Genomic DNA, 27,551 nt, shown 5'->3' on the forward strand with positions numbered 1-27,551 from the left:
AAGTAAAGAATATAGTAGAAAAAAGTTAAAGAAAAATATTTTTAATAACAATTAAATATAAAAATGAATTTTTTTCTTTCTGTTCAAGAAAAAGAAAAGAAAAAAGAGAGAAGAGAAAAAGAAAAGAAAAGGAAATCATTTGAAAATTTGATAAAGTGAATATACATAGTAGACTAAAATAAAATGATGGAAGTAAAATAGAATTTGAAAAAGTTTACATGAAAGCCAAAAATATAGTAAAAAAATTGAAGAAAAATATTTTTAATAGAAATTTAAGGTAAAAATGAAGTTTTTCTCTTTCTGCATTCAAGAAAAAAAGAAACAAAAAAGAGAAAAAAGAAAAAGGTGATTGTTTGAAAATTTGAAAAAGTGAATACACTGAAGTAGACTAGGATAAAATGATAGAAGTAAAATATAATTTGAAAAAATGTACACAAAAGTAAAAAATATAGTAAAAAATTAAAGAAAAATATTTTTAATAAAAATTGAAAATAAAAATGAATTTATTCTCTTTCTATATTCAAGAAAAAGAAAAGAAGTGAAAAAGAAAAGAAAAAAAAGAAAATTGAATAGATGGGCCCTCTAACAGATTGAAATAGGACTGAAGTTACTTCCTTTTCCTGTAGAAGTCAGACTATGAAGCACTTTATAGTCCATAAACTAAATAGGCATTGAGACTTGTGTTCTTGAAGAGTGAGGTTGGCCCAGTTGGGCGGAGCTCAGTGTAACGGCTCTGTTCTACACCAGGTGGCGCTGCTAGCCTACTGGGGTGGAGTGTTGTGGCGTTCGTAGGTGCGTATGAACATGCGCAGGAGCGGTGAACATGGCGTCACCCAGCTACCCAGTCTCCAGTATCAGAACTCTGTTCTCCCCGATCAGCAATTGTACACCCATCCTCTGTCTTCAGCTTTCATCCACTCCCCACTTTGTCACTGCCTGTGACCAGGCCCCAGGCAGTACCTCTCTCCCGAGTTTTGTCTGAGATGCGGCTGTTTTCCCCGGCCCCTTACTTCCGAAGGACTGCGGCTTTGACCTATTCCACCCCTCTGTGGGAGGGTCTTACCGAGCAATGGCCGAAGGAGCAATGGCCAAATGTCAGCTGTACCCAGGAACACTTGCTTGACCCTGCTGCTTCTGGTGCCTGGAGACTGTGGCCAGGTGCCAGTCTGTCCCAGAAAAAATTCACGAGATAGTGTAGCAGCAGCATTTTAGGGATTATGGAAAATCAAAACACACATCTGGCACCAGGCTTCACCCTTAATGACCTTGTTCCAGCACCAGCGAAGGTGGCCGTTTTCTGGGGTCTGCTGGGACCAGGTGGCTTCAACAGTCTTTACCAAATGTCATTCCAGCAGTGGAACCGCTTTTCCCTCTGTGGTCCAAAAACCTCCCAGACCCCATTCTGTTCCTGGGGATTCGCCCTTCCCACCAGAGCACCGCCAGGTATTGAGCTGCAGAGTTGCAGACTTTGTGCTCCCCTTGTTTACAGTCTTAATGGAATTTAAACCCTCTCCTTTCTCCTTTTTCCCTTTTTAGTTTAGTCCTTGTGGCTGTTTCCAATTTTCTACTTTCTCTCCAGCTGCTTTTGGGGAGGGGTGCTTTTCCTGTATTCTCCCCACCCCCCCCGATCTCCATCCTCTCCCCACCCATCTCCATCCTCTCCCCGCCCGCAAAAGCACCTCCCTTCCCACGGCTTCTTGCTCCCCAAGTTCACCGTTCTGTACTGTGTACCTGCTGAATTCTGTGGTTCAGGTCGTGCAGATTGTTGTGTTAATCCTCCAATCAGTTTTCTAGGTGTGCAGGATGTTTTAGTGTTGGTCTGGCTGTATTTCATGGATGTGAGACACACAAAAAACTTCCATGCTGTTCCACCATCTTGGCTCTTCCTCCTCTTGAACATTTCTTGTAGTGTGGTCATCAGGTGATAAATTATTTCAGAGTTCCTATGCCCCCTAAAGCTTATTTTTCCTCCCTGTTTTAAGTTATATTTGCTGCTTATAGCATCCTAGATATCAGGTTTTTTACTTTTTTTTTTAGTTTATTTGTTTATTTTGAGAGACAGAGTGTGAGCATGTGTGCGAATTTGGAGGAGGGGCAGACAGAGTGGGTGGGAGAATCCCAAGCAGGCTCTGCGCAGTCAGCAGGGAGCCAGATGTGGGGCTGAACTCAGGAACCACGAGATTGTGACCTGAGTCAAAATCAAGAGTTGGATGCTTAGCCACTGAACCACCCAGGTGCCCCAGGGTTTTCACATTTTGTTGTTCCATTTTCTCCTCACTTGCATTGCTTCCTATGACAAATCTGTGATTGTTTTTGACATACTTCCTGTGTGTCTTTTTTCTCTGGCTGCTTTTTGGAATTTTTTGTGCCCCTGGTTTTAAGCAATTTGATACAATGTGCTTTGGTGTAGTTTTCTTCATACTTCTTTGTGCCTGGGATTCTTTAAGCTTCTTGCATCTGTAAGTTTGTACTTTTTAACAAACTAGAAACATTTGTTTTGCTATTATTTCCTTAAAAATTTTCTGTCTCCTTTTCTCTCTTCGGTCCTTTGGTTATTCCAAATATGTACATATATACATATAACTAAATGTAACTAAAGGTAACTAAATCTAAACAGTTATTTTCCCTCAGCACTTTGAAGATATTCTATTTATTTTGACCTTCATTATTGTTGTTAAGGATCCTACTCTTGATGCTTGGGTGGCTCATTCAGTTGAGTGTCTGACTTTTGATTTTGGCCAGGGTCATGATCACAGCATTGTGGGATTGAGCCCCATGTTGGGCTCTGTGCTGTGCTTGAGGTTCTCTCTCTCCCTCTCTCCATCTGTTCCTCTCTCCATCTCTCTTCCAGGAAAGAAAGAGAAAGAAAGAGAGAAAGAAAGAAAGAAAGAAAGAAAGAAAGAAAGAGGGAGGGAGAGAGGGAGGGAGGGAGGAAGAATTCCATTGTTGGTACAAGTGTTATTCCCTGGTAAGTAATCTGTCTTGTCTTCCTAACAGTTCTTAAGACATCTCTTTGTCATCAGTTTGTTGTAGTTTCACTGTTGTGCATCTAAATACAGATTACTTTTTATTATTCTGGCTTAGGATCTGCTCTGTATTTGAGGATTCTGCTTTTTTTTTAAATTCAATACTGGAAAGCTCTTAGTTATTATTTCTTTCAACATTAAGTCTCATCATTTTTAGCTATTCTTTTCTTCTGGAAATCTAATGAAGTCTTTTCTATCTTCCATGACTCAACATATATTTCATATTTTCTATAGTTTTGTCTCTCCGTGTAGTAGTTTATGTATTTTTTTTTCATATGTCTCTTAGAGACCACAAATTTTTCCTCACTTCTGTCTAATCTACTATTTGGTCTGTTCATGGCATTTTAACATCTATCAAAATTAAATTTGATTCTTTAAGTTCTATTCAGCTTCTTTAAATCTCTTTTTATGTTTGAATATCATTTGGAACTTGTATAAATATGTTAAAATAATTATTCTGTAAATATGTTTCATATATTCTATAAATTTATTTGACTGTTATAATACATCTTTTTGTATGTCTTTTTACTTTCTTTCTTTTGTCGTCTTCTACTATGGCTATTTGTCTTGATGTTCTTTTTGTTTTTATAATTTTGGATTGCAAACTCATATTTAACTAACCTATATCTGTGGGTATCATGTGGAATCTAGAATCTTGGGGGAGGGGTTTCTTCCAAACAGGATTTACTGTCTTGGGATTGCTATGAAGATGGGAATAGTGTATTGCAATTTCTAGATTACAGTTTCTTAGATAACACAAGTTAGATAACACAAATTTAATACCTAGACCCATGTGAAGGCAGTGTAGTAACACATTCATGGTGGAAAGCTTTCTATTCTTCTTGTAAGACATAAGAGTATGACAAGTAATTTCTCCTTTTTTTCAAATAATAACTTATTTAAACTTTATCCTGTCTTTATTTAGTGGAGGGAACTCTCAGTTTCTACTTACTTTTCATGGGCCCAGTGTTCTGCTCTCTAAATGGCTCTTAAAACCCTAGCCTCTAGGTTCCTAATACCACTCTTGACAGTTTTTGGGTTATCTCAATCTTTCCACTCCATATTTGCTGACTTTCAATGTTGATTCCAGAAGTTCTCCTTTATTACTTGTGAGCTTAGTTAAACATTAAAAACTTATTCAAATTTCAGCCCTCATTTTAGTGTTTTTAATTATAGATTTTTTTCAGAGTACATAATGAACAATATTTCCAGAAATAGAAGTCCTAAATAGAACTAAAATCAGATCCTTCTTTAAGTGTATTTCCTACATTAGATCTAATTTTTCAGCAATCAGTTGTTAGTAACATGAAGATATATAAAAGCATGAAATATACCGACAATGATAAACATATAGTCAAATTCAGACTACTCTAACACTGTTAATGCTGGTATGTAAATCATGTAACTCTAGTATAGAGATGAACAGACAAAAGCATTCAAAGTTACTTTAGCTGTGATAATATGGTAATGGATACACAATATAAAGAGATGTAACTTGTGACATCAAATACTTAAAATGGGAAGCAGTAAAAGAGTAGAGGTTTTATGTAAGTAAAGTTAAATTGTCATCAGCTTAAAATAGACTGCTATAAATATGTTTTATATAAACCACATGTAACCACAAAGGGAAAACCTCTAGTAGATACATGAAACATAAAGAGAAAGTAATGAAAGAATAACAATATGGACACTCATCAAATCACAAAGCAAAACTGCAAGAGAGGCAGAAAGGTACAAAGGATCCACAAAACAACTAGAAAACAATAAAAGTACAGTTTTAAGTCCTTACTTTTCAATAATTACTTTAAATGTAAATGGATCAAGTTCTTCAATCTAAAAACAGAGAGTGGCTGAATGGATTAAAAGAACAAAATCCAACTGCATGCTGCCTGTGAGACTCACTTCAGCTTTCAGGATACACATAGGCTGAATGTGATGAGATGGGAAAAGATATTCCACACAAATGGAAACCAAAGAAGGGCAGGGGTGACTATGCTTATATCAGATAAATAGATTTTAAGATAAAAATCTTAATAAGAGACAAAGAAGGTCATTATTTCATGATAAAGGGGTCAGTTCTTAAGAGGATATAACAATTATAAATATGTATGCCCCTAAATATATTAAGCCAATACTAACATATCTGAAATACAGCAATACAATAATTATAAGAGACCTCAATACCCAACTTAGGGTATTATAATACCCTTAGGAAATTAAAAGGAAACACTGAACCTACATTGTGGCCTAAATGGACCTTACAGACATATACAGAACATTACATCCAGCAGCAGCATACACATTCTTTTCAAATGTACACGGAGTATTATCCAGGATAGATCACAAGTTAAGGCAAAAACAAGTCTTGTCAAACTTAAGAAGTTTGATCATATCAACTATCTTTTCCAACATGGTGGTATGAGACTAGAAATTGATAACAAGAGGAAAATTGGAAAACTCACAAATATCTGGAAATTAAATGCACACTCCAGAACCAATAATATGTAACAGAAGAAATCAAAAGGGAAATAAAAAAGTATATTGAAGCAAGTGAAAATGGAAACACAATGTACCAAGACTCATAAGGAGTAGCAAAAGAAGTTCCAAAAGGGAAGAGAGAAAACAATAACCATCGTATTCACTGGTGAAAAGCTGCAAACTTTCCCCTAAGATCAGGAGGAAGACAAGAATGCCCACTTTTGCTACTTCTATTTAACATCATACCAGAAGTTCTACCAGGACAATTAAGCAAAGAAAAGAAATAAAACATATCCAAATTGCAGAGGAAGACACAGAACTATCTGTTCACCTAAGACATGATGTTATATATGGAAATTCCTAAGCATACTACCAAGCCCCACCCCCAATACAATTAGGGCTGATAAACAAATTCAGCTAAGTTGCAGAATACAAAATCAAAAACAATATACAGAAATTAGTTGTATTTCTATACGTTAGCAATGAACAACCTGAAAAGGAAATTAAGAAAACAGTTCCATTTACAATAGCATCAAAAAGAATCAGATATTGAGGAATAAATTTAGCCAAGGAGTTGCAAGATGTATACACTGAAAACTGTAAAACATTGCTGAAAGGAAGTAAAAAAAGATATCAATAAATGGAAAGATTTCTTATATTCATGGATTAGAGACAATATTGATAAAACAGCAAAACTCCTCAAAGAGATTTACATATTTAATGCAATCACTATCAAAATCCCAATGGCCTTTCCTGGCAGAAATGGAAAATCCTCTAATTCATGTGGAATTTCAAGAGACCCTAAATAATAAAACCAATATTGAAATATGAGAATAACTGACATTCACAATTTTAAAACTTCCTACAAAGCAGGGGTGCCTTGGTGGCTCAGACGGTTAAGGGTCCAACTTCAGCTCAGGTCATGATCTCAGTGTTCATGAGTTTGAGCCTGGCATCAGGGTCTCTGCTGACAGCTCAGAGCCTGGAGCCTGCTTCCGATTCTGTGTCTCCCTCTCTCTCTGCCCCTCCTCCACTCGCCGGGAGCTCTCTCTCTCGCAAAAATAAACAAACATTAAAAAAAAAAAAACCTTCCTACAAAGCTTTAATGATCTAAACCATTTGGTGTTGCCCACAGTATAGGCATGCAGATCAATGGAAAATAATTTAGAGTCCACAGATAAAACCATCCTTTTACGGCTCATTAATTTTCAACAAAAGTGCCAAGACAAATGGGGGTAAGAATAATCTCTCCAACAAGTGAACAAATTGGATTACCACCTGCAAAAGAATGAAGCTGGATCTTTATCTGGCCCTATATTCAAAAAATAACCCCAAGTTAACCTCCTCCTCCTCAGTGTGTTGTCATCAAAGTCATACATCAGTTCATTTAAGTTCTGCAAAATTTGACTAAACCATTCTAAAAGAATTCAAAGTTTATGTATTTTTTAAGACTGTATTATAAACTGTATCTCTACCATTTAAAGTTGTATATTGAAGAATAGTTCAGAATAATTTTTTGGCAATGTTCTCATGTGCTGTGAAAAGATTAAGTATATTTGTTCCTTTAAGAAATAATGTTATTGAGGCACCTTGGTGGCTCAGTTGGTTGAGTGTCCAACCGTTTATTTCAGCTCAGGTCAGGATCCCAGGGTCATGGGATCAAGCCCCACACTGGGCTCCGTGCTAAGCATGGAGCCTGCTTAATATTCTCTTTCTCCCTTAGCCGCTCACACACACACACACACACACACACACACACTTTAAAAACATAAGATACATTTTTAAAAAGATAAAATTTTAAAACAAGGGAAGAATGCTATCAGAAAAGTTTTGAGCATCATAACGTCCATAAAAACAAATAATGCTCTAAAATGATGACATCCAATATCTTATTTGTCACCCAGGAGGGATGGTGTCTACTTGAAACGTGGCCAATCAGTTGAGATGTAAAATGTGACCAACTGTCTTGGGAGATGTGCTGAGGATGTGTACAACTGGCCTGCACAAATGGTAGGAATTAAAAATGGCACTATTAGTTGGGAAGAGTATTAGTTTTCTAGGGCTGCCTCAATAAAGGACCAGAATCTAAGTGGCTGAAACAACAGAAATGACTGTGTCACAGTTCTGAAGGCTAGAATTCCAAGATCATGGTGTCAGCAGGGTGGGTTCTTTCTGAGAGCTATTCGAGACAGATTTTTCCGTGCTGTCTTTGTTCAGTTTTGAGGCCCCTGCTAGAGGCAGTTAGTTCCCCCTGTGGAGCACTTGATTAAGTCCCCATCCCAACCACTTCCTTATGAGGGATCCCACTCCAGAGTGCTATCCAACATGCACCTACCCTGATAGCCCCAGGACCCAAACCTAGACCACTAGGGAGAGTCCTTGTGCTCTGGATCCCATGAAATCATTCCAATTAGCCAATGCATGGGAACCCAGGACACCAAGTGAACTCCACTCCGTCTGCCATACAAAAGCTTCTCCCTACAGTTCTCACTATTACCAGAACAGAACCTGGTTCATCCCCTGTGTGGCCAAGCATGGCAGCCATCTTTCATTTGGAATTATAGACAGTTTGCCTTTCATCTATCTGAGTGTCATTGTGTTGTGTCCACCATCAAAAAAAATCTTTCGATCTTACAAAACATTGACACTATGGGCAAGATTGCATGGCCACAACTGCTTACTCTTGCATAGCTTCTTGGGGGTCTGCTCTTGCCTTACTAATTGATTCCAAATCACCAGGAGAACAGCTTGGGAAGTGTTGCCTATTGGTAAGCTTGTGCTTTAACTTGCAGCCTGCTGCTGTGTCTGCTGGTGGTTTCCATGTGTCTCCTTACCCAAATCTTCTTGGTGTTGGAAGATTAAGAAAAAACAAACAACAGTCCTAAATGGCTAGACTCCACTTCCTGTATACAATTAGGACAATAGGAGCAATAGGCCACATGGGTCACACTTTCCAGGTCCAACCTTAAGTTGTGTTTTCAGTCTGCTGTAGACTATGTACTTGTCTCCCTCACCCCAATTTTTGTATTGAAGCCTGTTTTTCCAGTGTGATGGCATTTGGAGGCGGAGACTTTGGGAGCTGATTAGGTTATAAGGACATAGCCTTCATGAGTGGGAGGAACGTCCAGAGAAACTGCAGAGAGCTAGCTCATCCTTTCTACCATATGAGGACATAATGAAAAATTGGTCTACGAACTAGCAAGCAGATTCTCAGCAGACACCAAATGTGTTTGGCGTCTTGTTCTTAGACTTCCCAACTCTAGAATGGCAAGAAATAAATTTCTATTGTTTATAAGTCACCCAGTCTATGGTGTTTTGTTGTAGTAGCCTGAAGAGACTAAAATAAGGGAATACACACTCTGATGCAATAAGCAATCAGTTTAAATTAATTAATTAATTAATAAGTAAATAAATTAAGTATGTCACAAATTAAGTTAGACAAAACAGGATGCTGTGGCCTTTAATTAAAACAGTTAATATGGCTCAATGAGGTTAAAATAGGTCCTTTAATGATTGAAACATTCTATAAGACCTAATCAATAATTACGTGATTATTCCCACTGGGTCCCCATTTGACACCTCAATTGCACCTGTTCTAAAACATGCAAAGAATAAATGGTGCCTCAGGGTAGCTTATTGCAACCTTAGTGCCAGTGCTGCATCCATTAAAACCCACATGCCCCAAATACAACATTATTAAAATTAGTAATGACATCTGATACGTTTTATTCAGTGCGTATTTCAGCAGTCTTTGAGTTTGCCGTCATCTCTAAAGGGGCACAATACACCTCTACTGGACTGCCCTTGGATGATCTCAGCAGCCCTGCTGTCACACTCAGGCTTTGCAGGCAGGATTTTAACTGCATCCACCTTTCCCCACACACACAAGTATGATATTACATTAATAACATTTTCATCCAAGGAGTTTTGTTTACCATACTCACTAAGGACATACAAGTCCAACAACTTTTAATCCCTTTTGGGTTCTGGAGGTAACAGATTCTCATTTACTAATTTTACTTAATGCTGCTAAAAACAAATGACCTTACATTAACACTCATCCCCAATAAAAGGCAACTGTTTAGGGCAACTTATGTACTCAAATACCCCAAATAATCAAGATTAAAACTGACGTAGAGATCAATGGGTCAATTTTAATACAGTTCTTAATTAAAAAAATATTGTCTAGACCCATTTTTAAGGCTCTGTCTAGAGGAGTCAGTTCCCCTTCTTGAGCAACTGATTAAATCATTTCCCACCCCAATTTCCCTTATCTGGGCTTTCCCACTTCATGCCCCAGGACTAAGTACCAGACAACTAGGAACAGGCCCGTATACAATTATGCACAGGAACCTGGAAAAGTATTCAAGTTAGCCTTTCTGGGAGCCCTTCAAACCTAACTCCACCCCACTTGCCATGCATTTGCTGCATTCTACAGCTCTAGCTCGGTGTTACACTGTCTATGAGGGCCCTGTGTGGTCCTCTGTGGCAGTCTTCTCTTTTTTGGAGCTGTAAGTAAGAAAGAGTTCTGCTTCTCATCTATTCAAATGTTTTTTTGTGTTGTGACTCACCATCAAATGAATCTTGAAATCTTCTAGAGCAAGAAGAAAGAATGTGTTCCTTGCTTCTCTCTTAGCTTCTGGTGGTGTACTGGAAATCTTTGGAGTTCATTGGCTTGTGGAGGGTGTGCCTTGATCTCTGCCTTCATTTCTACATGGCATTCTCCATGTGTGTATGTGTCCAATTTCCCTCTTTTTGTAACAACACCAGTCATTGGATTAGGGTTTAACCTAATCCTGTGGCCTCATCGTAACTAATTAGATCTGCAATGACCCTGATCAAAATAAGGTCACATTTGAGGAAATGAGGGTTAGAATTTCAACAGAACACAATTCAACATAATAGGAAGCCTTCATTAATCCACACATTATCTCTATCCTATCTGTGGCCATCAATTTTAATTTTTTGGTATGTACCCAAGAAAATAAAGGCCTAAGTAAAGCAAAAGATATGTACAAAACACAAATGTTCATAGAAGCTTTAATTGTATTTTTCCTGAAATGGAAAATCCAAGTACACAGCAAAATAGATGAATAAATTATGGCATGGTCAGACCAAAGAACAACTACGTGGCATTATAAAAATGAACTATGGAAAGAATTTCATTTTTATGGAGTTCAAAAACTGGCAAAATGGTGATAGAAGTCAGAGTAGAGTTTCTCTCTCGGGAAGGGATATTGACAGAGAAGGAACAGGAAGGAAACTTCTTGAAGAGTGGAAATGGTCTTACCTTGGTTTTGGAGGTGACTATCTAGGTGCATACACATGTAAAAATTCATGAAGCTATCCACTAAAAGATTTGTGCATTTTACCATGTGTAATTTATGCTTCCCAAAATACTACTTTCTAAATGAATTGCTACATAATTCATTTTGTCACTTCAGTACTTTGCAAGAACCAATGAATTATACGTGTTGGGTTTTTTTTTTATCACTCAACAAAACTCAGCAACATTTCCCGTTCGTGGCTAGTCCGTGGCTAACCACTCCAAATGCATACTCTGGGGAGAATGTCAGCTTTGAGGGTACTGATCTCCATCAATATCATGGTGTCTGGTAAGTCTATGCTGTGACATTTTTTTGCAAAAAGTAAAGATATTTTCAGTAGTGACAAGGAGGCCCTTTATCCACTCATAAAATGGTTTGTAATTTGTCCTAGTGGCAGTGATAAATTTGTTTATTATCCAGCAAACCTTCTGATCTACCCTATGTCAGTGGTGCACTGACTAGTTGTCCGGCTGAGTCCAGTGTAATGTGGAGGCCTCTGAAATGGAGTGACACTGAACTTGTGTGACTAGATAAAATGTAGTGTTTCCTCCAGTGTTTCGGTGTGCACTTTTATTGTCTCTTTGAATTCTCGTTTTTTGGACCTTATGTTTATTTGTGTGATTATTGTTTCTCCTTTGATATTTCTAGTATTTCCAGCTCACAGGCTAAGAAAGAAACCCTAACTTTCTATGGGGTTTTTAAATTTTTAAATAGAGGCAAAAAGTATATGGGGAAAATTTGATTCAGACAACAAGGATCAGAGAACATAAGAATATAGTAATGATAATCTATTCAAAGTCTCTGATTTCAACCTCACACCAGAACAAATGGAATGTTATCCCAAAGCATGAACAGTAGAACAAATGAGTGGGGGAGCTAAAATTAGAGCAGACTCAGGCAGGTGGAAACAAACTTTTGAATCAGTCCTGTCTTTCCTTCCAATTATCTGAAAGAAGTTCCAAAACATTCTGAGCAACACTGCCTTCCACATTTCCATATATGTCCAGTTAAGTGTGAGGAAAACCAGTTCTTTAGAGAAAGAAAGATGGGAATCTAGGGCCAGGAAAGATGAAAGAAATTGGGAGGGAGGGAGGAACATTTGGGAAGAACTCAGAAGACAGTGAATGGCAGATTTGACTCATGAAAAATCACTAGAGAAATACTTACATGTGGCAGGAAACAGATGACAACAAAAAGATGTAATTGAAAAGAGTAATTAAACCTGTTCATGTAATTGACTCCATTACATATTTGGAGGGGAAAAACCGTAAAATTGAAACATGTATTTGATAAAATTAAACATCCATTTAGTATAAAAAGGTGTTTGTTTGTTTGTTTGTTTGTTTTTTGCTGTTTGTATTTTAAGACTTAATTTTTTTCAGTGCAATTTTATGTTTACAGCAAAATTGAGAGGAAGGGGCAGAGATTTCCCATATACCTCACCTCCTAACCCCACCTAGGCACAGCTTCTATTTCATTATCAACATCCCCTCCAGAGTGTTACATTTGTTACAAGTGATGAACCTACCCTGACACATAATCATCACCCCAAGGCCATAGTTTACATAGGGTTCATTTCTCGGTCTTGGGCATTCTATAGGTTTGAACAAAAGTACAATGGCCTGTATCCATTACTATAGTATCATACAGAGTAGTTTCACTGCCCTAAAAGTCCTCTGTGTTCCCTGTATTTATCCTCCCTCCCCTCTAAACCATGGCAACTGCTCATCTTTTTAGTGCCTCCATGGTTTCTGCCTTTTTCTGAATATTTTATAGTTGGAATTATATGGTATGTAGCCTTTTCATAGGCTTTTTTTCACTTAGTAATAGGTATTTCAGTTTCCTCTTTGTCTTTTCATGGCTCTGTAGGTCATTCTTTTTAGCAATGAACAATATTCTGTCGTCTGCATAATCCTAATTTATTAAAGCCATTTACCTACTGAAGGGCATCTTGGTTGTTTCCAAGTGTTGGCAACTAAGAATAAAGTTGTTATTAACAACTGTGTGGGGGACTTTGTGGAGACATAATTTTCAACCTAACTGGGTAAATACCAAGGAGTGCTTTTGCTGGATCGTTTTGTAAGAGTGTGTTCAGTTTTTTCAGAACTTGTCAAACTGTATTCCAAAGTTGCTGTAGCATTTTGCATTCCCACCAGCAATCAGTGAGTCCATGTTGCTTCCTATCCTTGCCAGCATTTGGTATTATTAGTGGTGTAGATTTTGGCCATTCCTTGTGTACTTACTGTCACTCATTTCACTTCTATATAAATATACTCTATCCAATTAAACATATATAAATATATTTATATAGTTGCATATTAAATATCTATATACTATATACAACATAAATGTATATTCAAAGAATACATTATTTATTTTTTTTTTTAAATTTTTTTTTTTCAACGTTTATTTATTTTTGGGACAGAGAGAGACAAAGCATGAACGGGGGAGGGGCAGAGAGAGAGGGAGACACAGAATCGGAAACAGGCTCCGAGCCATCAGCCCAGAGCCCGACACGGGGCTCGAACTCACGGACTGCAAGATCGTGACCTGGCTGAAGTCGGACGCTTAACCGACTGCGCCACCCAGGCGCCCCTCTTATTATTTTGAATAAAATGTTGTCTGTTGGATCAATTAAGAAAAAAAAAAGAAAGCTTTTATTTTACATTCTCTTATTCATTCTCCAATTGTCTTTCTTCATTAATGTAGTTCTGAATTTCTGACTTATATTATTTCCTTCTCCTTGAAGGACTCTTAACATTTCTTACAAGGCAAGTCTACTGGAAGCAACTTCCCCCAATTTTTGTTTGTTTGAGAAAGTCTTTTATTTCTCTGTCACTTTTGAAGGGTAACTTTGTAGGATACAGAATTCTAGGGTAGTGGGTTTTTTTTATTAACATTTTTAATATTTTATTTCATTCTCTCTTTGCATGGTTTCTTAGAAGTTGGATACAATTCTCATCTTTATTTTTCTATGAGGTGTTTTATTTCTCTGGAGTTTTCTCAGATTTTTTTAATCTTTGATTTTGTATAGTTTGAATATGATATGCCAGGTCAAGTTTATTTCCCTCAGATTTTTTTCTTGCTTTGTATTTTCCAAGCTTCCTGGAACTTTGTTTGGTATCTTATAGTAACTTGGAGAAACTCTAAGTCATTGTTTCAAAAATTTCCTCTGTTCTTTTTCTCTCATTCTTCTTTCTTTTGATTTTTCCATTACACATGTTTTACACATTTTGGTAGTTGTCCCACAGTCCTTGGATACCTGTTGTGTTTTTTTTTAATTGTTTATTCTCTCTTTTTTCAGTTTTGGAGGTTTCTATTGATATATTCTCTAGCTTAGAGATTCTTTCTTCAGCCATATCCAGACTATTAATAAGGTCATCAAAGACATTCTTCATTTCTGTTAATGTTTTTGATTTAATTTTGCCAATTTTGCCTCATGTATTTTGAAGCTGTTACTAGGTATAGAGCCATATCTTGTTTCATTGTACCATTGTTTTACTTTATTGTACCTTGAAGGTATCATGGTTTTTACAAGTTGAAGGTATGCCAAACGTGCATTGAGTACATCTATCAGCACCATTTTTCCAACAGCATTTGCTCACTCTGTGTCTCTGTGTCACAGTTTGGTAATTCTTGAAATATTTGAAGCTTTGGGATTACATTATATTTGTTGTGGTGATCTGTGATCAGTGATCTCTGATGTTATTATGTAATTGTTTTGTGGTGTCACTAACCATGTCCATATGTCCATGGTGGATGTAAGTGATACGTGTGTGTGTGTGTGTGTGTGTGTGTGTGTGTGTGTTTTGGCTCTTCCGCCATCTCTGTCTCCCTCTCATCAAGCCTCCCTCACACAACAATATTGATAGGTCTCCATAAGACACAACAATATTGATATTAGGCTAATTAATAACCTCCCAATGACCTCTAAGTACTCAAGTGAAAGGAGGAGTTGCATATTTCTCACTTGAAATCAAAACTTAGAAATAATTCATAAGCTTAGCCAGGAAGGCATGTTGAAAGCTGAGACAGGTCAAAAGCTAGGCCTCTTGTGCCAGCAGTTAGTCAGGTTATGAATGTGAAGGAAAAGTTCCTGAAGGAAATGAAAGTGCTATTCTCATGAACGCACTAATGATAAGGAAGTGAAACAACCTTATTGCTGATAAGGAGAGAGTTTCAGTGATCTTCAAAGAAGACCCACAGAGCTACAACATTTCCTGAAGCCAAAGCCTAATGCAGAGAAAGGCCCTAACTCTCCTTGATTCTATGGAGACTGAAGGAGGTGAGGAAGCTGTGAAAGAAAAGTTGGAAGCTAGCAGAGGTTGGTTCATGAGGTTTAAGGAAAGAAACTGTCTCCATAACACAAAAGAGCAAGATGAAGCAGCAGGTGCTGTTGTAGAAGCTGCAGCAAGTTATCCGGAAGATGTAGCTGAGATAATGCATGAAGGTGACTACACTAGGGGCACCTGAGTTGCTCAGTGGGTTAAGCATCCGATGTTGGCTCAGATCATGATCTCATGGTTTGTGAGTTCGAGCCCTGTGTTGGGCATGTGCTGACAGCTCAGAGCCCGGAGCCTGCTTCAGATTCTGTGTCTCCCTCTCTGTCTGCCCACCCCTGTTTGTGCTCTGTCTCTCAAAAATGAATAAGTGTTAAAAAAAAAGTGACTACACTAGAGAACAGATTTTTAAAGAGACGAAATGGTCTTATATTGTAAGAAGATGTCATGACTTTCTGAAATTCTCTCTTTCTCGTATCCTGTATATTTGTTTTTTGCTATAGTTTTCCAGTTTCAATAAGCAGTGAATCAATGAGTAAATTGAACTCTTTTGTATTCTCCTAATCTGCCTAGTTATTTTTGGAGGAGTGGGGTGTGGGGGAAGCATATATTTCTTGTTTGTGTTTTAATTCTCCTTTTATTTCTTTAAACATCCTCACCACATTTATTTTATGCCTGGTGTTTCATAATTCTACTATCTGAAGTTCTGAATCTTATTCTTCTCTCTAGGAATAACAGATGGCAGCTAATAAAAATAATATTATTTGACTTTATGGTTCCTTGTTTCTTCCTGTGTTTTGTAATTTTGAAATGTCAGCTCAAAATTGTGTGGCTTTGAGTCTGAAAACTGGTTTGGATATAGAAACCTGGTGAAGGACCATGATTTTCCATTATCACAGCTGACCCTAGTTCTTACTCACTGCTCTGGACTGAATGTGTCCTCCAAAACTCTTATGTCAAAACCCAATCTCCAATGGGATGTCCTTTGGAGAGGGAGACTTTGGGAGGTAACTTTGTCATGAGGATAGAGCTCTCAGATTAGTACCTTTATAAGAAGAGACCCAAGAGAGCCCGCTTTTTCTCTTTCTCTCTCCCTCTGCCACTCCATGTGAGAATACAGTGAGAAGACAGCTGTCTACAAGCCAGGGAGTGGGCTTTCATTGGACATCATGTCTGCTAGTACTTTGATCTTAGACTTCCAGCTTCTAGAACTGTGAGATAAAGTGTTTGTTATTATGCCACTCTTTGGTATTTTTGTTGCAGGAAGCAAAACTGATGTAAGACACCCATTTATCCTTGATCTGGCCATATAAGGCAAACCATACCGTCTTTGGCTGCCCTTCTCTCTTACCCTTAAGAGCACTAAGATTTATCTGGCTTTTGCCCCAGATCTTTCAGGTCAGAGCCTCTTGGTTGTCATTCTGGCCTCGCTACTGTTTATGATTATGTGCTTTGCCCCTGACTATTAAGTGCTGTCACCTTGTCTTGATATTGCAGAATCCTATCACCCTCTCTGTGGCCAGCCCCACACTTTCCCACAGATGATGGGAACCTCCCTAGATAGTGTGCATGGATGTCAGCAGTCTGGTGATTTGGGAGAAGGCCCACAACCCTGAGCACTTCAGGGAATTTCCGTCGTGTAAATAAAAAGGAGGGTTTCAGAATTCTGTCTGCTTTTGTGGGATGGAGAGAAGACACAGAATCCTAAGACTTCCACCTCAAAAGGAACCTCGGGAATGGAGAAGGTACCTCCTTAGGAAAGGTCTGAGAGACCTCCCAGAATCTCCAGCTGGGCTGACAGGTGAATATCTTTTTCTGAAGAAACCAGGCAGTAAAGACTGGTGGGAGGTGGGTGGGAGGGGTGGGTGGTGGTGACAGCTCCTTCAAGTGTGAAGACACGAGCGATGCAAAGCTTCCAAAACATTCAAGGAAACATGACATCACTAAAAGAACAATATCAAGCCCCAGCGGCTGATGTCAAAGCAATGGAGCTCTGCATGCCTGACAAAGAATTCAAAAATAGTCTACTTAAGGAAGCTCAGTGAGCTACAGGAGAACACAGTTTGACCCCTAAATAAAATCTAGAAAACAATCTATGAGCAAAGGGAGTGTTCAAAAAAAGAGGTACAAATCATGTAAAGGACACAACGGCAAATTTTATGCAAAGACTACACTGAAAAATTCAATCAAGAGTTCCAACAGCAGAGTCATCAAGCAGAAGAAATAATTAGTGAACACAAAGACATAATTTGAAATCATCCAGTCAGAGATAAAAAGCAAACCAACAGAAAGAATGGAAGTGAGGGAAGAAAGTCTCAGGATGTTATGAAACACCAACAAACCAGGTAATATAGGCATTACTGGAGCCCCAGATAAGCATAACAGAAAGGAGCAGAAAGCTTATGCAAAGTAATAATGAGAGGCAATCTCCTAAATCTGTGGGGAATGAACATCCAGATCCATGAAGACCACAGAACTTGATTGACTGTAAAGAAATCTGCACTAAGACACATTACAGTCAAATAGAAAAGAGAAACTTTTGAAAGCAGCAGAGGAAAAGTGAGTGGTCGTATATAAAGGATGCCCAGATTTCTCAGCACAGACCTTGCAGACCCAGACCTTCAAAGTGCTGAAAGAAAATCCAGCCATGGAAATCCTTCACTTGGCAAACCAGAAATAAAGGTGAGGTAAAGACTTTCCTAGAAAAAACAAGAAGCTGACAGACTTCATCAGTACTAAACCTAGCTTACAAGAAATTCTAAAGGGAGCCCTTCAAATTGAAATAAGAGGACGCTGGCCCACTTAGGTGGCTCAGTCGGTTAGGTGTATGACCCTTGCGTTTGTCTCGGGTCATGATCTCTTGGTCGTGGGGTCGAGCCCAGATTGGACTCTGTGGTGACAGTGTGGAGCCAGGTTGGGATTCTCTCTCTATTCCTCTCACTCTGCACCACCCCAATCGAACTCTCCCAAAAATAAATAAAGTGAAAATAAATAAATAAATAAAATGAAACGAGAGGGTGCTAACCAGCAACATGGTGACATATGTAGAGTAAAACACATTGGTAAAGGCCAATATATAATTAAATTCAGAATAATGTAATCCCACAGTGGTGGTGTGTGGACTACTTTTAACACTAGTACACATGCTTATAAAAACTTCTAAAAATAATTATAGCTATAATAATCTGTTAGTGAATACACAAGTTAAAACTATGTAAATTGTGACATCGGTAAAATAAAATGAGGGAGGAGATGTAAAAATATTGAGTATTGTATGCAATAAAATTACACTGTAAGCAGCTTAAAGTAAGTATAAGGTGTTGTACATATGCCTCATAGTTACCGCAAAGAAAAACATTTTGTAGATACAAAAAGATATAGAAAAAGAAATCAAATCATACTGCAAAAAAAAAAAAAAATCATCAAATCACAAAGGAAGCCAGCAAGAGAGGAAGAAAGGAATAACAGAACTTCAAAATAGTCAGAAAACAATGAACACAATAGCAATAGTATGTACATACTTTCCTATCAGTTGTCTTAATATAAATATAGAGGCACCTGGGTGGCTTAGTTGGTTGAGCATCTGACTTTAGCTCAGGCCATGATATTGTGGTTTGGCAGTTGGAACCCCATATTGGGAGCCTGTTTGGATCCTCTGTCCTCCTCTCTCTGCCCCTCCCCTGCTTGTTCTCCCTCTCTCTCTCTCTCTTTCAAAAATAAATAAACATTTAAAAAATTAAATGGACTCAATTCTCCAATCACATGGTATATAGCGGGCAAATGGATAAGAAACCAAGATTCAACAATATGCCACCTACAAGAGACTGACTTTAGCCAAGAATATACGCAGGCTGAAAGTGAATGGATGGAAAAAGGTGTTCCAGGGAAATAAAAACCAAAAGAAGGTAAGGATAGCTATATTTAATATTAGAGAAAAGAGACTTTAAGTCAAAAACTGTAAACAAAGACAGAGATCTTCACTCTCTAAAGGTAAAGAAGTCATTTCATCAAAAGAACTTAACATTTGTAAATATTTATGCATCCAACATCAGAGCACTAAATATATAGAGCAGATATTAACAGACCTGAAGAAGAAATAGAAAACAATACAGCATTTACAGGGAACTGTAACAACCCACACTGAGAAATGAACAGATGATTCCAAATAAAACCAATAAGGAAACAATAGACTTGAACAACACTGTAGGCCAAATGGCCTAACAGACATGTATAGAACATTCTTTCCAACAATAGCAGAATACATTCTTCTCGAGCACACACAATATTCCACAGGATAAATCATAATTTAAAAAAATTGTTGTGTTTTACTTCATACAGATCTTTTCAGAACCCAGATTTGAAGTAGATTAGGACTAATCTGATTGTCAGAAAAGTCTTTGATTGTCAGAAAGTCTAAGGGAAGGAATGCATGCAGGTCTCAGGAAGGATGGAATTAGAAACTTTAGCTAGTTTCTTTCTCTCTCTCTCTCTCTCTCTCTCTCTGCTTCTGCTTCATTCTTCCCAGGATAGATGCATTAGTCAGCAGTCCTCAGGGAAACAGAATAATGGCGAGAGAAAGGAAAGACAGAAGGAGAGAGGAAGGGAGGGGAAAGAGAGACACTTTTTAATGAATTGGTTCACATGATTGTAGAGGCTTGGCAAGTCCAGAATCAGCAGGCTGGGCAAGCGGCTGGACAGCCAGGAAGAGGAGCAGTTTGAGTCTGAAAGCAGACTGCTATAGAATTTCCCTTTCCCAGCAGGTCAGTCTTTTTTTAAATAAGACCTTCAACTGTTTGGACAAGGCCCACGCACATTATGGAAGGTAATTTCCTTTACTGAAAGCCTATCCATTTAAATGTTAGAATCTTATCTAAAAAATACCTTCACAGAAACATCGAGAATTGTGTTTAACTAAATATGTCTAGGAACCATGGCCTCACCAAGTAGACACATAAATTTAGTGATCGCTGTAAGAAAAGGGGAGGAAAAGAAGAATGGACTATTCTCAATCTGGTTCCAAAATTCTCGTGAAAGTACTCTCATTTGTGCAGCTGGGTGAGGTGCCCACCAGTGTATTGAACAACTTTAATCAGGGGGTGGATCTGGAGAAAACACTATACTCAGTCCCCTTCATGTGAGGTACCCATGATGGAACAATCCACTGTGGCTAGGAGAGGAGTGGAGGCAGGGTTACCCTGGAGAAAATTATTGTCAAGTACAGAGCAAGGTGTCTCATAAATGGGAAATCATTGATGAAGAGCTTATGGCATAATTTTTAAATGTTAACATGGTTTTCAACATAATGACGGAATAACTTCTAGTTCCTGTTTTGTAAATCTTTTTTGTGGAATTTAATTACAAATAACTGATTGTCTATCATAGTGTATGTAAGATGTGGATAAACAGTGGCTTGCACTCCATTTAAGTCTCTAAAATTGGTTTCATTCACTTTTCTCTCAATATTTTCTAGCTTCAACCAACAGTTCACTTATGGACAGACAACAGAGAAGTTTCATACTCCCTGTGGAAGGTAATATGATTTTTAATTTTTTTCTAGAGGTCAGTGCTAAAGGGAAAAGTGTTGAACTTCCTCAGGAACAGAGTTGACGGTCTGGTCACGGGGCCGTCCTGAGCCCGGTTGAAGAGTATGGTGGTCTGAGTGCTGAGGTGTGAGGGACCCTGAATGACCCCGGGCCTCCTCCCCCCAGGCAGTGAACATTCCACCTGAGGATTATGGAGCTCTCCCTGTCAGGCACTGTGCTAGGCCATGTGGGGAACACGGGGACAAACAAGAGTAGCTAGAGCACCAGAGCACCCTAAGGGGCTCATTTTGCGGGGGAGCCCAGATGTCAGCACAGATGGCATTTGACAGAGGAGATGAGCACTCACATCAAGTGTGCTGGGAGTGTAGAGGAGAAGGCGAAGCAGCAAGGCTCTGAGAAGGCTTCACGGCAGGTGCAGCGTGTGAAATGGCTCTTAAGGGAAGAGGAGCGTTTTTGTGGACAGAGAGTGGTCTGTAGGCCACCCCAGTCTGAAGGAACGATGTGAGGAAAGACCCAGATATGCAGTGGTGCTTGGTGTTTTCTTTGCGAAGTGTGGGGGCGGCTGAGGTTTGATAAGATGGCAAAGGTGAGTCCATCTGCAAAAGAGGGCTTTCAAAGGCAACACAAGGACATGTAAGTGTTGTCTTCGGGCAGGGAGAGGTCTCTGAGGGGTGTTAGATGGAGGGGATCACACCCGTGTCCCAGAATCCTGGACCTGCTGCAAGGTCAGGTGTGAACCAAAGAGGGGAGAGATTTGAGATGGACACAGACGTCAGGAGACTTCTGCAGGAATCCAGATGTGTGGTGATGGGGTGGTAATCTAAGATCTGGCAGTGAGGACAGAAAGGAAAAGCCCCAAATCTCATAGGGATTGGTCTGTGTGCAGAAGGGCTGGAGGAGCCTGGAGGAGAGTCATAGACACAGGATGCAGAGAAGCTGGAAGGTGACTGCTGGTTCTGGAGCTAATAGGAGAATCCACCCACTATCCCCCTGTGACGCAGGAGGTGAAATGACGGTAGCTGATTACAGGGCTGTGAGATCATATTTGTTAGACAGGTGCCAACCCCACTGAGTGTGGGGGAGTGACTGGTCACTGGCAAATTATCGCAACAGGTGTGAATAGAGAAAGAGGAGGACAAAGAAAGTGTGACTAACAGGAATCACAGAAGTCCCATCACAGGTGAAGGGGGATTGCTGGAAGGTCCTAGAGCAGAGGAAGGTGAAAGAACAGAGATTGTCCATGGTGCTTGGGATCCTCACCCTGGGAGCCACTTCTCTGGAGATGGCGCCCCTGTTAAAAATGCATATGATTATTTGATTAGCTAGTAATTTCCTTTTAAAGAAGAGACTCAGATCTTGAGAATAAATAGCAGGCAAAATATTAAAACCTTAGACTGTTCACAAGCAGAAGTGCAAACCCCTGAGAACACAAAAGAACATTCACAACGTGTTCTTCACCACCCTCTTCCCTATTTTATTTCATCTTCAGTATCTTGTTTTTGGGCACATGGATGTTCGCCCACACCCCGTCTAGCTGTTCTCTAAGCGGCTAACTTTTTGCTTGTCTCCAACCTTGGCCAAGGCTCATTTTCACTGTGTACACGGGGTGCCACTTGCAGTGGTGAATGGATCATGGATTTCACTGCCCTCTCAGATCTGCTTTAAAATCTGCCCACCACCCCCCACTGAGGTACATGGGTGGCTCAGTCAGTTAAGCATCTGACTCTTGATTTAGGCTCAGGTCATGATTTTATGGTCGTGAGTCAAGCCCCATCTGGGTTCCATGCTGGGCTGGGTGTGGAGCCTACTTAAGTTTCTCTCCCTTTCTTTTCCTCAGCCACTCTCTCAAAAATAAATAATAAGCAAATAAGTAAGTAAGTAAATAAATAAATAAATAAATAAATAAAATATGTAAGTAAGTAAATATCCTCTCTTGCTTCCTGTAGTTATGGGATCTTGATTGGTCTGTGAAATGCGAGGTCATGAGTCCATCATCACAGAAGAGGCAGGGTACACCAAAAAAGGAGAGGAGGGATCTCAAATGAGAGTTTAGCACCCACAAGCTCCATGCACAAAACAATTTTGCCCCATCACGCTAGTTCTGCTCAATGTAAAGCGATGAGCTCCTTGCCAGTCAGCTGGGTTACAGGTGCATGGACTCTGCCTTCCTTAATCCTCTCTCAGCAAACCTCTCCCAGTCAGGGACCCATTATGTTGTATGTCACAGGGCTTAATTTTGACTTTAAAGTTGGACAAAAGGAGTGAATTTATGTAATTCTTGTAATTCGAATATAGAGACACAATCTGTGAGCAGAGTTCACAGTTGAACTGTTTGGCAGTGTACGTGTGACTCAATAGGAAGGAAGGAAGGAAGATCTGTTGATTTTACTGATTGTGATTCTCCAAAAATAAAATTAGCTTTAAAAATATCCAGATTGGTCAACATGAATCCCATCTTATGTTTTTAATGAGTATGTTTGTCCAAATTGCCACTCTTAGGGGTAAGCATTTAGTTCTGATATTACAGATTTATTCTCTCTCATTAATACTTAGGAGGAGAGGGGTGGGTGGGTGGCTCACTTGGTTAAGCATCTGACTTCAGCTCAGGTCATGATCTTGTGGTTCGTGAGTTCAAGCCATGCATCAGGCTCTGTGCTGACAGCTCAGAGCTTGTAGTCTGCTTCAGATTTTCTCCCTGCCCCTCCCCCCACTCACACTCTCTCTCAAAAATAAATAAACATTAAAAAAATTTTTTTTAAAATTCTAGGTGGAGAAAACCAAATCATCAGTTTTTCTAGTTTCTATCCTAGTAAGCATGAGTTACAAGACAAATCTAATAGTCTCTATGACAAAAAGATTAGATTTAGATGATTTTGTCTGTTAATTCATATTGTGTTTTCTTGTTTGTTTCTTACATATCAAAGCCTGTGAATCAATGTACAAATGCTTAAAATATTACTCACACTGAAAATAGGTATAGTTTATCTAAGACCACAGTATAAAGGAGAAAAATGGGTTCATCTTTGGATTTGTTTTAATGTGTTGTATGCGTTTTGCACATGTTTAATTTTTTATGTAAGCCTAATATTTTTGGAATAAGGTTACCAGCAAGGTCATGTTCTAGTATACTTTAAATATTATGTCGTAGAAAATTTAACATGGATTTCTTTTTCAACTTTTTCTTCATCATTTGCTTTGTGTGTGTGTTCAGCTAACACTTCCCTGTCTAAGCCTGTGGACACAAAGGCTGTACTCTCTTGCCCTCCGATCACCCAGAAAGCTGTGCTGGTAACAATAAGATGGGAAATAATCCTCAGAGACAAGCCTTCCTGCACTAGAGCCTACAGGAGAGATACAAATGAGACCAGGGCCATAAACTGTAGTGACAAGACAATATCCTGGGACTCCAGACCTGATCGGAATCCCGCCCTTCAGATCGATCCAGTGGCCATCACTCATGATGGATATTACAGGTGTGAAGTGGTCACAACTCATGGGCATTTCTCTCATGGATATCACCTGACAGTGTTAGGTAAGGAGCATCGTATATTGTGGGATGTCAGAAAACCAGATTTGGACTGAAACAGATGTCACTCTCTATTCCATATCCGTGTGTTAAGACTGACGCATTTTCCCCTGCATCTCTGCAGTGCCCCCTGAGGTGACCCTGTTTCAACTTGAGAATGGAGCTATCGTGTGTAGGGCAGCTGCAGGGAAGCCAGCGGCGCAGATCTCCTGGACCCCAGGGGGAGATTGTCACACTGTGGAAGAGCCACTGGGCAATGACACAGTGACTGTCCAGAGTTCGTGCTGCTGGGAGGACCACCGGGTATCTAAGCTGTCCTGCTCTGTGTTCCATCTGACTGGCAACAGGAGTCTGTCCATTGAGAGGAATTCAGGTTAGTAATTCCAGCTTTTGTATGATGATTTCATTCCTTCAGAAAAGCTATGAAAGAATGAAAAAGGAGTGTATGGTCAATTTCACTCAAGGATAATTTCTCCAGCCCCTCTTTTATGTCCTTCTTCTCCACCATTCAGAATTATGTCCAGAAGATTAATGCAGAAGTTTGTTTTAAGAAGCCATATTTTAACTGATGTTTACTTTTTAATAATTATAATAAAAATAATTTAATAATTTAAATTATTAAATGTAATTATTTCTGTTCTGTGCAAGTAATAACTTGCCTTGAGTAGTGAATGTACTATTAAAATAATACTTATGGTTTTAGGAGAAGAATAAAGTGTATTTTTAAGTGAATATTTATGCTTTTTAAGAAGGATCCAGTCACTCATAAGTTTTCTTCACAATTTTTTTTGGTAGGATTTTATTTTTCAGGTTCTTCTATAATTTCTTAGCTATAGTATAATAACCTCAATGATCAATTTAAAGTTTACTCTAGGTACTTCTTAATTGTCACTAAACTCACTGACAAAATTAGGGGACACCTCTTAATGCTATTTTCACATGGTCAAATGTAAGGATAATCCAACTGTTCCTTTTTTTTTTTTTTTGAAGACATCCCTTCTTGAGTTTTTACACACTCTTGTTCCAATCTGGCCTGCTGGGTCACTAGACCTGCTGCACAGATATTGTCCTGGACACTTTCCTTCCCTCGGTCCGTCCTCTGCTTGATTCCATGTCTGTTTAATTGAGTTTCTTCTGCCTTCCTGACATTTGCTAGTTTTAATGTCTTTGTTTTAGGTATGAAGCTTTTCTTTACTCTGGTAATCCTTGGTTCTCCAATCATTTCAGAGTGAGCATTCAAAACTGAGCTGATTGGAAGCTATGCTGTCTGTGGGTGGTCCTGCCAACCAGTTGGCATCAATAGGCAGAAAGAGGGAAAATGAACTTCTCTTTTCTAAAAATTTTTTTTTAATGTTTATTTATTTTCTGAGAGAGAGAGAGAGAGAGACAGAGAGACAGAGTGTGAGTCGAAGAGGGGCAGAGAGAGGGAGGCACAGAAGCCAAAGCAGGCTCCAGGCTCTGAGCTGTCAGCACAGAGCCCGATGCGGGGCTTGAACTCACAAGCTGTGAAATCCCGACCTGAGCCGAAGTCAGCTGCTTAACTGACTGAGCCACCCAGGTGCCCCTGAACTTCTCTTTTCTAATGACGGATTCTTTAATTACCTGAAGGTCTTATCTCTGAGTCTGTTCGGGTTCTGCAGAAAATAAGTCTCCAGTCTATTGTCTTAGTGGTATAAGGCTGACTGTTAGTGTTATGGGAGCTGGGAAATAGAGGGAAGTGTGTGTGTGTGTGTGTGTGTGTGTGTGACAGAGAGAGACAGAGACAGAGACAGAGAGAGAGAGACTGTTCAGAACTCAGCCTTTTCTTTAGCATCTCTCTTTAGTCTGGCACTTCATCTCCACCCTCCATTGTCTGGATCCTTGACTCTGGATTCTCTCCAGTTCACTTTTTTCTGGGTCACACTTCCTGTTTCCTGCTGTTTGCGGAAGGTGCACAGGGTGCGAGTGGACTGGGCATCCTACCTCTTCCCAATACAGACCTTCAAAGAAGCTTCCAACTGTTAGCTCACGCTTCACCCCCCACGTACCCCTTCTTATACATTTAGCCCTTCCTGTTCTGGAGTCTTCTAGATGTTCTGTGGGCACTAACATCCTTCTGTTATTCCACCCTAAAGGACTTGCCTTCTTCTGTTCATTTTTCACCTTAAAACAAGTTGAAATATTTCATCTGCTTGTCTTCCTCCATGTTCTCTTTGTCTTGGTGAGTCTATACTTAAAAAAATTACCTACTGATATTTTAGTCAGTTTTAAGAAGGAAGAAGAGAAGAACCCATGTCTTTAAACCACCACTTTCCAATATCCATTCGTAAAGTGATTTTAAAAAGGATTTTAGCAGCGTTTCCTGAGAAGAGTAACTGTGCCCTGGTTGTGTATGAAATTCGACCACCTGGTGATACCATATGCTGTCCTACCTATAGAACCTCAAGGTTGAAGGACTGTCTGGTCCACTCCCAGCCAGTGCAGGGTCTCCTTCCTGTCTCACTTGGAGGGCAGATCTTCAGTCTCTGAGGTTACACTTCTAATGAAAGACGGTGCGTTAGTTTTCAAGAGGGGGTTTCAAAATGGTGTTGTTGATTTTAACTGCAAAGAGATGTTTATTTTCAAATAAAATACAGAGAAATGCAATGTGTCAAAACAAACTGTTGAAGGAAGGCAGAGGGACTGGACGGCAGGCTGCTTAGTCTCCACTCACCTCCCTCTGCTGGGGGACCCATTCAGGGAACAGCAGGAGCCAGGTCTTAAAATCACTGCCTCTCAGAGCTGGCAATTCCTTTGGTGACTTCTTCTGTTGTCAGACTGAGTTTTATATGGCTGACAGCGTTTAATACATGATGGAAATTTGCCTCCATGCCTTCAGTCAGTTTCAAGGCCCTGGAAGAACAGTGACCTCAGAATTAGGTTATTTTTCCAACTACCGCCATTACAACTCCCCATTTATTTCTGAATTGTGGAGATGAGAAACACTCTGCTATTACTATTACCAAGAAATCTACTTTCCATATCTGTCCTGTATGAATTCATCAGTCATGAATCATTAAAGCCACAAAATCCTGACTTAGGATGATGTCTTGCCAGAAACCTTAGGATCAGAACAGATAAAGCAACTTTATTATAACCATTATTTGGACTCTTAATGGCTCAGAAATGTTTACAATAAAATCACAGAATTGAATTTCATGAACTATGAGACATCCTTGAAACATTTCATATACACACACACACACACACACACATATGTGTGTGTGTGTGTGTGTATATTTATACATATATATTATAATTTTATGAGTATATATTTATTTTCAATAAACTTTAGTTTTTAGAGAAGTTTTAGGTTCACAGCAAAATTGAATGGAAATCACGGAGTTCCCATA

The 27,551-nt window shown here is 39.1% G+C and overlaps 1 protein-coding gene across 2 annotated transcripts in view; it reads left to right on the forward strand.

Annotated features, from left to right (window-relative positions):
• Positions 1-27,551, forward strand: part of LOC125175599 (cell surface glycoprotein CD200 receptor 1-like) — a 146,860-nt gene that overhangs the window by 41,064 nt on the left and 78,245 nt on the right. The window contains exons 1-2 of one of the 2 annotated variants that reach the window (XM_047876305.1): positions 11,038-11,119; positions 20,582-20,641. In XM_047876305.1, the coding sequence (XP_047732261.1) occupies positions 11,056-11,119; positions 20,582-20,641 (124 nt within the window). In that variant the 5' untranslated portion in view covers positions 11,038-11,055. Of the gene's footprint in view, positions 1-11,037; positions 11,120-20,581; positions 20,642-27,551 lie in introns of those variants that run through there. The other variant, XM_047876303.1, reaches the window with a different exon arrangement.

Source organism: Prionailurus viverrinus, chromosome C2, assembly GCF_022837055.1.
Source record: "Prionailurus viverrinus isolate Anna chromosome C2, UM_Priviv_1.0, whole genome shotgun sequence".
In the NCBI taxonomy this organism is placed as follows: domain Eukaryota; kingdom Metazoa; phylum Chordata; class Mammalia; order Carnivora; family Felidae; genus Prionailurus; species Prionailurus viverrinus.